This window comes from Ovis aries, chromosome X (genome assembly GCF_016772045.2).
Source record: "Ovis aries strain OAR_USU_Benz2616 breed Rambouillet chromosome X, ARS-UI_Ramb_v3.0, whole genome shotgun sequence".
Taxonomy (NCBI): Eukaryota; Metazoa; Chordata; class Mammalia; order Artiodactyla; family Bovidae; genus Ovis; species Ovis aries.
Window position 1 is genome coordinate 13,667,232 of NC_056080.1, and position 15,335 is coordinate 13,682,566.

At 42.4% G+C, this 15,335-nt stretch overlaps 1 protein-coding gene across 4 annotated transcripts in view; it reads left to right on the plus strand.

Moving 5' to 3' along the window:
- Positions 1–8,745: 8,745 nt before the first annotated feature.
- The window catches only part of BMX (BMX non-receptor tyrosine kinase), a 45,869-nt gene continuing 39,279 nt past the window's right edge, over positions 8,746–15,335 (plus strand). For 3 of the 4 annotated variants that reach the window (XM_042242296.2, XM_042242298.2, XM_042242297.2), the window contains exon 1: positions 8,746–8,881. In XM_042242296.2, the coding sequence (XP_042098230.1) occupies positions 8,879–8,881 (3 nt within the window). In that variant the 5' untranslated portion in view covers positions 8,746–8,878. Of the gene's footprint in view, positions 8,882–15,018; positions 15,137–15,335 lie in introns of those variants that run through there. The other variant, XM_012106269.5, reaches the window with a different exon arrangement.

Genomic DNA, 15,335 nt, shown 5'->3' on the forward strand with positions numbered 1-15,335 from the left:
ATGGCTGCTGACATTTGAATGTCATGGAATTTTCACTTATCATGTGTTACTCCTCTCTTGATTTTTTTATTTCAAGCACTTAAAAGTGTAAAAACCATTGTTAAGCTCACAAGCTCTGAAAACAAGGTAGTGGGCTACACTTGGCTGTGGGCCTAGTTTAGGGACCTGCTCTAACAGTCATGTAGAGGAAGGGCTTTTCCCCAGATTACTTATATGTTAGCGTCAACAGGGCTCAAATCACCACCTTACTTCGATGAGTCAAAGCTAAATGAGATAACATACAAGAACATTAAAAGTGCCATGAAATAATTTTGCTGCTCATCTTCATTATACTTAACCTTTGCAACTGTCTCCAAAGAAAACAGAAGCAGGGACTCTCTGTCTGGCACTTGGCAGTCCTTGGTAAATACTTCTGCGTTCCCTACCAAATAGTTCAACGCATAGCCAATTGCCTGAGCCTGAAACCCAAGCCATCATTATTTCACCTTGAAATCCTGTGTATTCTGTTCCTATTATCTCTTAAATATGTCCAGTGCTTCCCACCATCCATCTTCTCTGGTAGTCAAACCATTCTCCAAGTCGCAGGGAAATGAACCAACCACCTAAAACCTTCCTTGCCCTCAAGAGAAAATCCTGTGATATCTTTAACCCAGCCTCACCCTTGGCATGCTGATACTTGCTCAAGGATAAACATACACACACAGAGGTGGCCCCTCTTTCCTTTTTATGCTGAACTTTTCAAGGCTCTCGAATGTGCATTCACTCTTTTGTCGACTTGCTGTGCCTCTGCCTGGAGCTTTCTTTCTCCTTGATCTGGCTCATCGCCATTCATCTTTCAGCTCTCAGTTTCCACTTTACTCCCTCTAGGAAACCTTGCCTGTCTGTCCTCTCAAATCCGGGTGAGATGTTTGACCTGGTAAGCATGACGACTACACATTGTTATCATGATTACACATTGTTGCTCAGTCATTGGTTCTCCTCCTTTGGAGAGTCTATTTTCCTAAGATGGTTCCAACAGTATCTCCCACATACACATCTTCTTCAGTGTGACCTTGACGCACCCCACCATCACAAGTGGAGTTTACTTCTGTTCCTCCTAAGTCTAGGCAGGGCCTGTGGCTGCTTTGACTGATGGAATACCCTGGAAAGGATAGTGCCAGTTCTAGGTGTGGCTCTGAAGTAGCCTGGCAGCTTCTGCTTCCTGTCTTCTGGAAGTCAGTTCCCTTGTAAAAGGAGTGATGACTCTGAGACCAGTATTCTGGAAGAAGCCCACGCCATGTGGAGGAGTGGTCTTGGAAGAAGAAACGCCATGTGAGGAAGGAGACAGAGGCCAAGGACACTGTGGCACCAGATATATAGACATGCCATCTGTGAAGTGGCTCTTCCAGGCCCAGCTGCCATCGCTGACTCCGTATGTCTAAGACATGAACACTTAACTGTGTTCTTCCCACCCACAGACCCATAGACTTGTGAGCAGATAAACATGGTTGTTTCAAGCCACTCAGTTTCCAGATTATTTGTTTAGTGATGATAGATAACTGGAAAATATGCTTTGATGCAAGAAAAGAGATGTGGTGGATTTTCAAAGCTCTCTGGAGTAAAGAAAGACTTCTACAAATATTTACCCTTTCAGAGAGTGAATCTGTTCATCTAAATGTTACTATCAAGGCAAGCAGCCATCCAGTAAGATAAAAATGTATTAAACTAGACTTGAGAGATGAAATGTTATGTCCTACTGGGCAGAGCAGTAACCTCTGAGGCGCAGGGGTCCTTAAAGTTTCTTCAGTTACACGTGACATTGAGAAGGACGGCTTTCTGATACAAGAAAACGGGAGAAGACGGATGTGCTCTACATTTTTACATGCTTCCATATTGGACTTGCCATACTCCTGAGGATGCTTTTTACCACATTTTCCAAGCTTCCTGGGACTCAGAATCCCCTCCACCTCTGAAACAGGCAGAAGAGCTTCCTTTCTTTCTTAACTTTGAGAAGGCAGTCGCAGGGAGAAGCTAATTCAAAGGCGTGCATTGTCAGGGCAAGGCAGAGAAGTCTACAGAAAAAAAAAAGTAGACCTGAAAAGCTCGGAGACTTAAAATTAGGAAAAACAAGCATGGCAGCAGTGGTGGGGAGCACAAGTTTTTACAGATGGAATATGCAGCATGTAACCTTTCACTGTAACAGGGCCGGCTTTTGAAATGAGAAATGTGACTTTGTACATGGAGCTATGAGCACTTTTCACACTGTCATTTGCCATCCAGTCAGCGATGCTGAGCAGGCAGCTGGATATATGAGTGTGTAGATATGCCATCAGTTGCTAAATGATTCCAGATAGCACCATTATCTATCTTTGAGGACACCTACATTATCAACGTATTTTATGCGATCATTTTTCCTTTTTCATTCAAAATGCTTCTCAAAAATACACCTTATAGAAATACATGGACATCTTAGACATTTCATCATTTGCCATTTTTTCTCCTTCAAGCAGTCAACTCAAAAAATCTTTCTTAAAAAGAATTTTTTTTCAGGATTGGTCAGGTTTCGGTAATTTGCCTTAAAGCACAGTCGCTGCTGTTTATTAAATGACAAATATCTCTAGAATACTCCATATTAGGGATTCAGACTCTCTGACTCCAGGAAATGGCTCCAAGTCAGCGACTGATTATTTTATAAGCATTTGTTTACGAAGGACATAGATATGCTCGTAGTCGAGGACATTAAAAAATATCCAGGAATGATGTGTACACTTGACTCCCATTTCCACCCTCGTGAGAGCAATCTGCACGGACACAGTCTGGTCCATTAGCCAGGGTTCTGACCTAGATGCTACATGTGATCAACCACTAAAACTCATAACTGCCTTTCCCATGGGTTTCTGGCAGTGTGCCAGAAAGGAACAGCTTATGACCCTCTCTTCTCAGCCACAGAACTTTCCTAGAATTCACCACAGGCAAAACATTCTCAGCCCTGAAAGGCTGATTCATCTCTGAATGAAGGAAATGGAGAAATTTAGGTGAATGATTCCCCTGATACTTTACTCAGTTATCCTGAAAACCTTTCTCAGTTTTCAGCTCGTATAATGCCGTGTCTTCTGGCCAAATGAAGGCTGCTTTCAAGATTACAGTGTTGGAGTTAAAATAAAAGGCTAATTTGAATTAATCTTCAGTTATATACTCTGAAGTGTTTACAGATAAAGTTTGCTAATGTTTGCAACTTACTTTAAATGCAGCAAATAACAGTAACAGTAGTGGTGGGGAAAAAGTGAAAATGGAAGTTGCTCAGTCGTGTCTGACTCTTTGCAACCCCATGGGCTCTACAGTCCATGGGATTCTCCAGGTCAGAGTACTGGAGTGGGTAGCCATTCCCTTCTCTAGGGGATCTTCCCAACCCAGAGATTGAACCCAGGTAATAGTAGTAGGCTTCCCTGGTGGCTCAGAGGATAAAGCGTCTGCCTGCAATGCAGGAGACCTGGGTTCAATCCCTGGGTCAGGAAGATCCCCTGGAGAAGGAAATGGCAACCCACTCCAGTATTCTTGCCTGGAGAATCCCATGGACAGAGGAGCCTTGCAGGCTACAGTCCACGGGGTCGCAAAGAGTCAGACACGACTGAGCGACTTCACACACACACAATAGTAGTAGTAGTAATACCAATAAGGTGGATTGACAGATGGATAGAGGGTTGATAAATAGATGTCAAAACAAATACAGTAAAATGTAAATATAGAATCTAGCAGTGTATTGGTTTTTTAAAAAACTTTTCTGTATTTTGAAATTATTCATGATAAAATTTTGGGAAAAATAATTTGAATCAAAGTGAGAATCGTAGCTGGAAGTTCCATAAAGATCTCCCCTTTTGCCTACTTCTTTTGCTTTCAACTCTGGTACCTCGTACACTATACAATTTAGTGAAGATATATTGAATTGAGCTGTTGAGCTAAATTTCAAGCTTCTAGGTCACTTCCACAGCTGGCAGGATTTTTCTAGAGCATGAGTTGGCAAATTTTTTCTATGTAGGCCAGATAGTAAATATTAAGAGACTGCGGGCACATGGCCTCTGTCACAACTCAACTCTGCCATTGGGGGAGAGCAGCCTCACCCAATATGTGAACAAATAAATGACTGTGGCTGTGCTCCAATAAGTCTTGCTTCCAAAAACAGGTGATACTCACAGCCTGCCAACTCTATCTAGACCCCAAGTCCTTACCTTCCACTGAAAAATAGGGAGTGAAATTGATAAAATGCCAACAGTCTATGTAAATATTTCACATATAGCAGGAAAGGGCATGACAAAACCACACAGCAAGGAGTTCCCTGGTGGTCCAGTGGTCTGGACTCAGTGCTATCATTGCTGAGGGCTCAGATTCGATCCCTGATCGGGGAACTAAGATCCTGCAAAACAAATCCCCACAGAACCAACTTTTCTATGTCCACCTAACCCTCCCCCTCCACTCACCATCTCCTTTCATGAGGACAAAAAGGTTATTGTTCCACCACTGAACCTGAGGTTTAATATGCAAGCATTCTTAGAAGAGATAACACATTCATCTTTGCTTCCAGTAAGTGTAATCTATTCACATCAGAACCCAACCTCCAAGTAGATTGTCTTAACACCAGGAGGCATAAGAGCCACAGGTAATGGAGTGATGGCCCCTGTGAAGAGATTCTTGTGGAAAAAGCTCAGGCTACAGAGAGAAGCTATCAGAGCTCTTGTGGGCTTACTCTTCAGGGAAGAGAGACAGATAAGTAAATTGTGTAGTTGGTTTTAACCTGTTAGGAGCTATGAAAAAAAGATAAAGTGAGCAGAGTAAGGGAGGCTGGGAGTGCTGGGTGGAGCAAGGTGTAGTATTAACAAGATGGTCTAAGTAGGGCTCATTAGCAAGATGCCTTTTGACACAGAACCTGAGGAAATGAACCACGCAGATGTCTGTGATGGTTTGGCAAGCAAAAGAAACAGCCTGTGAAAAGACCCTGCGGTGGGTAGTGCTCAGAATATTGTAGGAGTGGCAATGTAAGGTAGAAAAATCACACAATGATGTTAGAGATGGCATTAGGGGACCAGAAGATGTGGGACCATTGAAAAGTTCAGACAGGAGGAGTGGTGGGCTTTGACGTACACGTGAAAGCATCGTTTTGGCTAGTCAGTGGAGGATAGCAGGCAGCAAGTGCAGAAGCAGGGAGAGCAGGCAGGAGGCAAGCGCGATACTCCAGGTGACAGATATGTGGCAACTCAGACCAGTAGGTAGCAGCAGAGCTGGTGGAAAGTGGCCAAATTTGGGATATATTTTGAAAATATGGCTAGCCATATTTCATGATGGATGAGATGCTGGCTGTGAAGGAAGGGTAAAAGTCAAGGGTGATTCCACCTTCTTTGGCTTGAGCAACTGGAAGGTTAAAGTTGCTATTAGCTGAGAAGGCAAGCCTTGTAGGAGGAGCTGGTTTGAACGGTTAGTCAGGAGGTCAGCTTTGGACATGTTAAGTTTGAAATAGTTATTAGATATTCCAAGTATAGATGGGCAAGCTAACAGTCAAATATAAGTCTGGAATTCAGGGGAGAGGGCCTGGCTGAAATTTGGAACCATAAACATATAGACGGTGTTTAAAGCCACGAGTCAAAGGAATTTTTTAAAGAGAAAACTAGAGGTCAGTCAGAAGCCAGAAGAAAGACAGTCTCCCTCTCTCCCCTTCCTCCCTCCCTCCCCTTCCTCCCTCCCTCCCTCTCTGTCTCTCTCTCTCACACACATACACACATAATGGATCCTATCAGGTTCTTTCTTGTAAAAAATGTGAGCGTTACTGTTCCCAACTGAACAAGCTTGTTTACATCATGAAGTCAAATCACCCCACAAGCGTGTTGCCTGCTAAAAGCTCAGGAAGAGAAGCTAAGAGGAAATTCCTATGGGTCTCCCTGGCTAGAGGTGACAACACAGACCATAATTTAAGCAAATCAAATCACGTAATGGAAATAGCAGGTTGCCACAACAAGTTAGAATTGGACTAAAGACATGGAAAATACAGAGCCCAAGAGAGGTTCAGGAAAAGTGGCAGAGGAAGTGAATGAATGGAATAAAGAAATAAATCTGGGACATTTTGACTCAGAGGAAAACACTCCTCCCAGCTGCCCTCGAGTGTTCCAAGCTCTTAAAAAGGGATGAGAATCCCAAGAGATTGTACCTAGGTGTTTCAAGAGTTCTGCCACTTCCTCCTTCCCTCCCCTAAATTGACTTTTTATTCTAGAATTGATCTTCAGCCACGCTACCATGTTTAAACAGCAGAGTAAGTACAAATTACCATATGGGAATGGAAGTGAATTAGCAGAGGGCAGAATTAATTTATTTGGCTAAATTGCTTTCCCACGGTCACACTGCTTCACCCTCGGTTTCTCAAATGACTGCCTACTTGATTGCTAGAGGATGGAGAGCTGTGTGGAGTCCATCAGTGACTTCTTTGCTGATGTCAGGGTGTTAAGTTCTCTTGTTTTAAATTGTTCTAAAGGACTCTTTGTCATTCCCTACATTCCAGTTTCAAACAAATATTTTTCAGACATTCTATGGTAATTAAAACTTTACTGTGGTCCTTCCTCCATGAGACATAAGTCCCCCGAAGGTCTGGCCTGCCTCTGTTCTGTTTACTGCTGCATCTAGCTCCTAACAGAATGCTTAGTAGACAGGTTCTCAAAAGACTACAGCACACCAGGCTTCCCTGTCCACCACCAACTCCCAGAGCTTGCTCAAACTCATGTCCATCCAGTTGGTGATGCCATCCAACCGTCTCATCCTCTGTTGTCCCCTTCTTCTCCCTCTGTCAATCTTTCCCAGGATCGGGGTCTTTTCCAGTGAGTCAGTTCTTCATATCAGGTGGCCGAAGTATTGGAGGTTCAGCTTCAGCATCAGTCCTTCCAGTAAATATTCAGGACTGATTTCCTTTAGGATTGACAGGTTGGATCTCCTTGCAGTCCAAGGGACTCTCAAGAGTCTTCTACAACACCACAGTTCAAAAGCATCAATTCTTTGGCGCTCAGCTTTCTTTATAATCCAACTCTCACATCCATACATGACTACTGGAAAAACCATAGTTTTGACTAGATGGACCTTTGTCTAGTGATGTCTCTGCTTTTTAATATGCTGTCTAGGTTGGTCATAGCTTTTCTTCCAAGGAACAAGCGTCTTTTAATATCATGGTTGCAGTCACCATCTGCAGTGATTTAGAGCCCAAGAAAATAAAATCTGTCACTGTTTCCATTGTTTCCCCATCTATTTGCCATGAAGTGATGGGACTGGATACCATGATCTTCATTTTTTGAATGCTGAGTTTTAAGCCAGCTTTTTCACTCTCCTCTTTCACTTTTATCAAGAGGCTCTTTAGTTCTTCGTCACTTTCTGCCATAAGGGTGGTGTCATCTGCATCTCTGAGGTTGTTGATATTTCTCCTGGCAATCTTGATTCCCACTTGTGCTTCATCCAGCCCAGCATTTCGCATGATGTACTCTGCATATAAGTTAAATAAGCATGGTGACAATATACAGCCTTGACATACTCCTTTCCCAATTTGGAACCAGCTGTCCATAGCTGAGCCTAAAATAAATCATTAGATTTATTACTGATTACATACAGTCAGTGTACACAGGAGAAGACAGTAAGATGAGTAAAGCCATGATGTTGTGACTCACAGACGTAGAAAACAATCTTATGGTTCCCAAAAGGGAGGCAGGGGAGGGAGAAATTAGGAGTTTGGGATTAACAGATACACTTATATATAAAATAGATAAACAACAAGGGCCCACTGTATAGCACAGAGAATTTTACTCAATGTCCTATAATAAACCATAATGGAAAAGAATTGGAAAAAGAATATATATATATATATATATATATATATGTGTGTGTGTATAACTGAGGAAAGGAGACAACCTACTTTTGATAGGCAAAAACATCTGAATTCATTATGTCTTCTAGTGCTGCCATGCCTAGGCATTTGCACACCGCAAATGTTATTATTATAAACCATTTTCCTTTTAAATTCTCTTTATTGCCATATTCAGGCAATATTCTCCTGTCTCCTGACTCCTGTCTCCTCTCTTATCTCCTGTCTCCTCCTTCCTCTCTCCTGTACACCTGAAACTAACACAACATTGTAAATCAATGATACTGCAATAAAAATTTTTAATAAAAAATAAAGTTTAAATGTTGCGATGTCATAAATCATTAGAGTGATAATCATAAATCAGTCAAGTGATAACCACATTCTTTCATTGCCCTCTTGGTGCATGGTACATTAGCCAAACCCATCTCTATTCCATTTCTGGATTTCTTAAGCTGTGGAAATGGGCTTCTTTTTGGTCATTTGACCATCTGGCTCTCTCATACCCTCTCTAGCCTCCCTGGGTCCATTCTTGAGCTTAGTTTTCATTGCTTATTCTCTGCACACTTTGGCATTACCTCATGGTTTCCTGACTCATGTGTGAGAGAAGTCAGCGTCACAAGCAGGCTTGGCCGAGATATTTTCTCCTACTTTCCAGCACAGAGCTCTCCAAACAAAGACAGGTTATCACATGTACCCGAGAGCTGCCTGGGAAAAGCAGGAGCTGTAGTTATCAAAGTTGGAACCTGTATGAAATATGCTTTTGTCTCCGTTTTTGTTGCGCTCAATCAGGTCAACAAGTGTTGGCTAAGCGTTGAGCGTGGTTTCCTGTGGGATTGTGTAAGGCCTTGCAGGACAATAGACATTTGGGGGGCACTGAGTAATGTGGCCATTTCTGACTTTGCAGCCGGGACAATGTGAGGCAGTTTGCTGCTGCTGGAAGGAGGACAGCTGGGGCTGTGTTCCTGCAAGAGCAGAGCAACCTCACAGCCGTGGCCCTGGGCAGCAGGACCAGCCAAAATGGTGCGTGTAAGCGGCAAGTGGCTACAAAATAGGTTTGCATCTGGGTGTTGTAGACCCTGAAGTTCACAGACGGGGTGGAGAGGGGAGCGCTTTAAGAAAAATACTGCAAAATTATGATGTGACATTGATGGGGCTCTTTGGTGGGATCATGTCGTTCAGGGGCCTGCTATAGGAAATTCACTGGAAATTCCCTCCTAGTTCAACATCACGGAAACTGTCAGGTTGTGTGTACATCACCATTGGCTTGATCTGGCTTTGTGTCGCTTCCTCTGCTGATTTTCTCCATACTATTCTTTAGCCATTGCCTTTCCAGGACTTTTTTTCTTCCTTTAGTTGTTTTTTTAATTGAACTATAGTTAATTTACAATGTTGTATTAGTTTCAGGTGTACAATAAAATGATTCATATATATATATATATCTGTAGTTTTTCAGATTCTTTTCCTTTATAGGCCCTTCCATGACTTTTCATACTGGCTTCATAACTAGTCCTGAAAAGATAAAGAAATGTTAGTCAAGCCTTCTTTTATTTACCTGTGTTTTTTGATGTTATTGTAGCTATGAGTATCTGTTCTTAGCTTCCTGAAGTCTCCCTAATTCAGGGGTCTGGGGTATTTTAGATGGAGGTAGAAGGTGGGAGGGAGGTGAACCACACAGTTGCAGCCAAATTCATAGAATTTTGAAAGTTCTCATGGACCCAGATGGTTTCATTGGGTTTAAAAAGTTGTACAACTATAATGTAGTCTAGGTCAGTGTTTTTCAAACTCTCTTGTGCACATAAGTCACCTGGGGATCTTGCTAAAATGCAGATTCTGATGTACTGGGGCTGGGGTGCGATCTAAGAGTGTGAATTTAAAACCAGCTCCCAGGGTATGTTGATGCTACCTGTCCATGGACCACACTTTGAATAACATCCAAATATTGATTTGTTAGAAATCTGGTGGCACAAATACACAGTCCATCTGATTTTAAGGTAACCAGTCCCTGGGCTGAATTGTAACAGACCCACAGAGCAGGTGCTTGTTGACTAGAGAAGGCATGGGGAATCTTCTTCCCAATACCTCATATCCCTGGGGGGGCGGCACCAGGGGCGCTGGGGGAAGAGGGGTGAGGCTTGAAATTTATGTTGAAGGTCATCTCACTGTCTCCAGTTTTTAAACTTCACTATGATCTTCTGAAAAATTTCACCTACGGAGTGATGAGAGGAAGAGGTACAGGTTTCTGGAACACCTACTAGGGTGCTAGGCATGATACTGCCGTTTTCTCTCGACTCCTCATAATCCTTCGAGGTAGTTATTGTTTTACTCCCTTTACAGATAGGGAAGCTGAGGTTTAGCAGGGTTAAGTAACATGCCACATTGCACAGAGAGAGGGCAAGGATTTGAACCCACCAAAGCCTGGTGCTTTTGTCCACATCAACCTGTATCCTTAGCAGTGTAATGTGTTAAACAAATTCAGCATGAGGTATTAGGATGTGGATTTAGCACTTTTGGCTTTTTTCCTAAGGAAGGTGCCCAGAAGGGTGTCCTGGGCAGAGGGGAGGGAGCAGAAGGAAAGAGGTTGCTGAGGAGAAGGAAGGGTTTAGCAAAGCTCTATGAGGCACTGAAGACGAAATTTCACACCTAAAGCAAATATTAGCTCCAACAGGAAAGACACTGGCATTCTCATCTTCTTTGTCTAAAAATGGCTTCACAAAGTGTGTAGTTTTCAAAAATTCATTTTGGAGCAACCAAAGTATGGTGTTTCAAACTGCTGGATTCAAGTGTCACTATTAAAGGATTTCTGTCCATGTCATGCCAAGATCAGTTGTAACTTTCTCTTGCCTGCAAAACATCACATGAAATGGGGACCTGGCAGCTTCTGCGGGGTGCTTCCCAGGTGGCACAGTGGTTAAGATACGTAGTTTCCGTGGAGCCAGTATTCATCTCAGGACAGGGTCTTAAGAGTTGTATTTTTCAATCACTTTACCTGATTCTGAGTTAAGCTTTCTGTTCCCGTTTAACTTACCATCATTTTTTTTCCCAGTAATTTAGCGGGAAGATAAGCAGGCCTGGCCTTGGGCAAACAGTGGAAGATCAAGTTTGTCACAGGTCTAGCCATTTTGGGTCCCAGTCTGCACTTGGAGCGTCTTCCCTTTCCTTCCCGCCCTCCCTCCTCCACTGCTTTCACACGCTAGGTATTATTTTAATATCCTGACACCTATCAAAATCTTTAGGTAAATGACATGCAAAGTAAAAGAGGATAACTAAATCAAATAAAGGGGTAAGAAACTGCTACCTTCACCTCTCAATTCTAAAAACTAAAGCTTTAAAGGCACCATCCCGAGCCAGTCAGGAAATATACACATTGGTTTCAGGAACTATCCAACGGCCTCGTTTAATTGTACATACCTTTCTCCCTTCCTTTCCTGCTTCCTGCTCCACTTCTGCACCACTTAGAATTTATTCTAACTTCTGTGGTTGTATGTTCTTACCTATTTTCAAAATGTGGGCTAGAGTTTTGTTGTTTAACAGTGCTTTGGAGGTTCCTGCTGAAAGATTACTTAACGGGTCACATCTTTCTGGTATTTCCAATAAAAGGTCCCTTGTGTGGGTCTGGCAAGACTAAAATTGATGCCGAGTCCTACAATACTGAAGCTTAAGCAAGGGTATCATATGTTTAGCTGAACACATAGATGTTTTAGCATATTTATTGCCATGAAGGGGTGGGCAGTGTCCCAGGCATGACACCAGTGATCTGTCTCCCTGGGCTGTGTCTCTCAAGTCACACTGCTGCGATTCTGGCTAAGTCACCTAAGCTGTTGGGGCTCAGTGTTGCTTCTGAAAAATGACTTAGAGGGTTTCTACCACCTTTGATACCCTGTGGCCACCTCCCTTGGAGAAGGCAGTGGCACCCCACCCCAGTACTCTTGCCTGGAAAAATCCCATGGACGGAGGAGCCTGGTAGGCTGCAGTCCATGAGGTCGCTGAGGGTCGGACACAACTGAGCAACTTCACTTTCACTTTTCACTTTCATGCATTGGAGCAGGAAGTGGCAACCCACTCCAGTGTTCTTGCCTGGAGAATCCCAGGGACGGCAGAGCCTGGTGGGCTGCCATCTATAGGGTCGCACAGAGTCGGACACGACTGAGGTGATTTAGCAGCTAGCTCCCTACATTTAGGTTAGAGTGTTCTCTGATTAGGAGGATTACACAGCTGGCATGTTCTTCTCTATCATCAGTGTTATGGTCAAGAATATGGGCTCTGCATATACACAGAAAACAAACTTCTGGTTACTAAAGGGGGAAAGGGGAGAGGAGGGATACATTAGGGGTTTGGGATTAACAGATCACACTAATATATATGAAACAGAGAACCACCAAGGACCTACTGTATAGCACAGGGAACTCTACTCAATATTGTGTAATAACCTCTAAGGGAAAAGAATCTGAAAACAATATGCATGTGTGTATTTTTTATATATATATACACATGTCTGGCTAATTCAGCATGCACCTTTTATGCATTAAAGGTTACACATGGTTGCTGACTTCCTTACAATACTGATTTCTTCCAGGTTTTCTTTTCTGCCTCCCCTGCACTTTAATCTTCCTAGTTTCATGTGTTTATGGAAATAGGCAGCCTGAACTATTTGGTAAGCAAATCGATGCATCTATTCTATGTAGGTACTGATATACGAGTATCCAGCCAAATCCCACCAGCTTCTCTATGGAAATAGATCTCTGGTTTCTAGCATTAGGATCGAATTTTCTTGTGTTTAGTTTCTTTTTAAACCTTCCCAAATGAATTTTCCTTAAATGTGGGTGGACAGACCTGACTTTGCTAGTCGCTGGAGAGGTAGCTGAGTCAACAGTGGTCCCAGAGCCCTGTTGACTTATTGTGCTAATACAAGATGGGAGACATGCTATTTCTAAAAATTAGTCCTCACCATAGAAATGCCTCCAACTTAGAATCTATGCTAATCTCAGAAAAGAGGGAAGTACAAGGAAGGGACAGAAGAAAACAGAAGGAGAAAGGCGGGTTCAAACTTGATCAGGAATCAGGTTTTGTCTCAGAAGAAAGTGATCAGGAGGTGAAAAAAGTGTGAGTCATCCAAACAGGGTTCTTTAAGTTTGTTAAGATGCTCGGAGTCCAGCTTAGGGAGTGGAACTTTGAAGGACATCAAAAGCAGGTGGCTCCGGGTGTTTATGACATGAGAATCATGGATTACAGACACATATGTACAGCATGTGAACTCATTTTTGTGAAAAGAAACAACTGCCTATGTAATTTGAAAAAAAATCTAGAGGTATATTCACCAAAATGTTAAGTTTCCTTTTGCTTGTCTGTACTTCTTGGTTTTGCTGAATAAACACATATTCATATGATTTTAAAAATGAAAGCCAAAAAATTCACAAAGGTTAGGATTCGGAATAAACATTTTTGTTAAAATTTGACAAATTATATTCCATCAGATGCAACAATGTGTATAAATTCTTGGAGTTGTATTAGAAAATGTTCCGGAGGACTTGGTACCTTCCTTTCTAGTCAATGTCCTTCTTCCCTTCAATATACAGAAGAGATTTTGTGAATTTCATTTGTCGATGGTTTCTGTGGTTCATTATACTAACTTTTTAGATAAAATTCCCCAAGAAAGCATCTTTCATGTGATAAATGTGCAAATTCCAAAAACAGAAAAGCATGTGTATCACATGTAGTACCAGGAAGGGCTGTTTACTACCTTGGACATTGGAATTTGCATTTTTAAAACAGTGCTTTTTTTTGTTTTTTGAGTTTGTGGGATGTTATTTCCCTGATCAGGAATCAAACTCTGGTCCCCAGCAGTGAGAACATGGAATCTTAACGACTAGACCACCAGGGAATCCCCTAAAACAGTGCTCTTAATTTTACACATTGATTCAGCATCTGAAATAAATGTTGCAACATTAACTTTGTATTCAACTAACCACCACATCTATCTAACTACCACATCTATTTAACTACGACTCTACTTTGAGGAAGAATGTTTCAGGTGTGGATATAAAAGATCTTTGACAGTTTTCACAGTGTTCTCTTTCTGCTTTGTTAATTTTTTTCATGGAGAAATTTAAAAGGCAAAAGTTCTCTGCACCTCTGACCAGTATGATATGGCTCCTCCAAAGTGGACTTTAACAAAAAGTAGACCCTTCATAGTTTTAGTAAGTCTTCAAGTGAATTCTCTTCCAGCCATAGGCTATAGGTGTAGAAAATAATCTTATCTGAACAGGCGTATGTGCAGACTTTATCATGGAGGCAAAGGTGAAAGAAAGATGTGATCCCTGCCTTCCCAGATCCGACTGGGTTTACTGCACCCCAATCTCTGCCTCATTTTTGAGTCCAAGGCAAACAAACCAGTGACCATGGAGAATAGCACTCAAAGGAATTATATTTTTCTTCCAGATAAAACAATATTCAAAGTAAAAAGTTACAAAGACTTTACTATATTTAACGGATAAGATTACTACTTCTGCCTAAGAGAAAAGCAATACCCTTGGAGAATGTTGCTGCTGCTGCTGCTAAGTCGCTTCAGTCGTGTCCGACTCTGTGCGACCCCATAGACAGCAGCCCACCAGGCTCCCCCGTCCCTGGGATTCTCCAGGCAAGAACACTGGAGTGGGTTGCCATTTCCTTCTCCAATGCATGAAGGTGAAAAGAGAAAGTGAAGTCGCTCAGTCGTGTCTGACTCTTCGCGACCCCATGGACTGTAGCCTACCAGGCTCCTCTGTCCATGGGATTTTCCAGGCAAGAGTGGGGTGCCATTGCCTTCTCCATGGAGAACGTTAGAGGGATTCATAAGTAATCGCCTGATCCATGTATGATAAATGACAAAAGCTGAGTTGCTTGATTCCCATTTTTAGAGTGGCGTGGCCTATGTCAGGAGGGAAGCTGTCTGGGCCTGAGATAGTTTATTCTATATCAAGCTGAGTTTCTCAGTCTCCCTTTCTTCCACTTCCCTACCACACTGGGCCCATCATACTCCAGGGCCATGCCCGTTAGTGATTGGATGGGTTCACTTGGCATCTGCCTCCATCCAGACAGAGCAATGTCTGTGTGGCTGCTTCCTGATCAAGTGATGAATTGGATGCAAATACCTTCTTTTTAATGCATGACCCTGGCATAGCCAGAAGGAATATGAGTGGGGTGCCTCAGAGCAGTGACTTTTCAGAGCAGTGACTTTTTGCCTAGAGCTTGAGAGTTAAAGACGTAGAAGCACACTTCTTCGGCTCTATCAAAATTAAGGTGAGTAAAGTTAATTACCTTCAGATTATCAGCAAACAAAAAAGATAGTAATGATTGGGCATCTGACTGCTAAGAACCATGTGATTTCACAAAACAAAGAAGAACATAAGGAAGTTGTTCTCTTGTGACTGACTGCTTAGCGTTCCTTTTCATTACCAGACCTGGTATCAGACAGAGGGTTGAAGCAACAACAGAAATC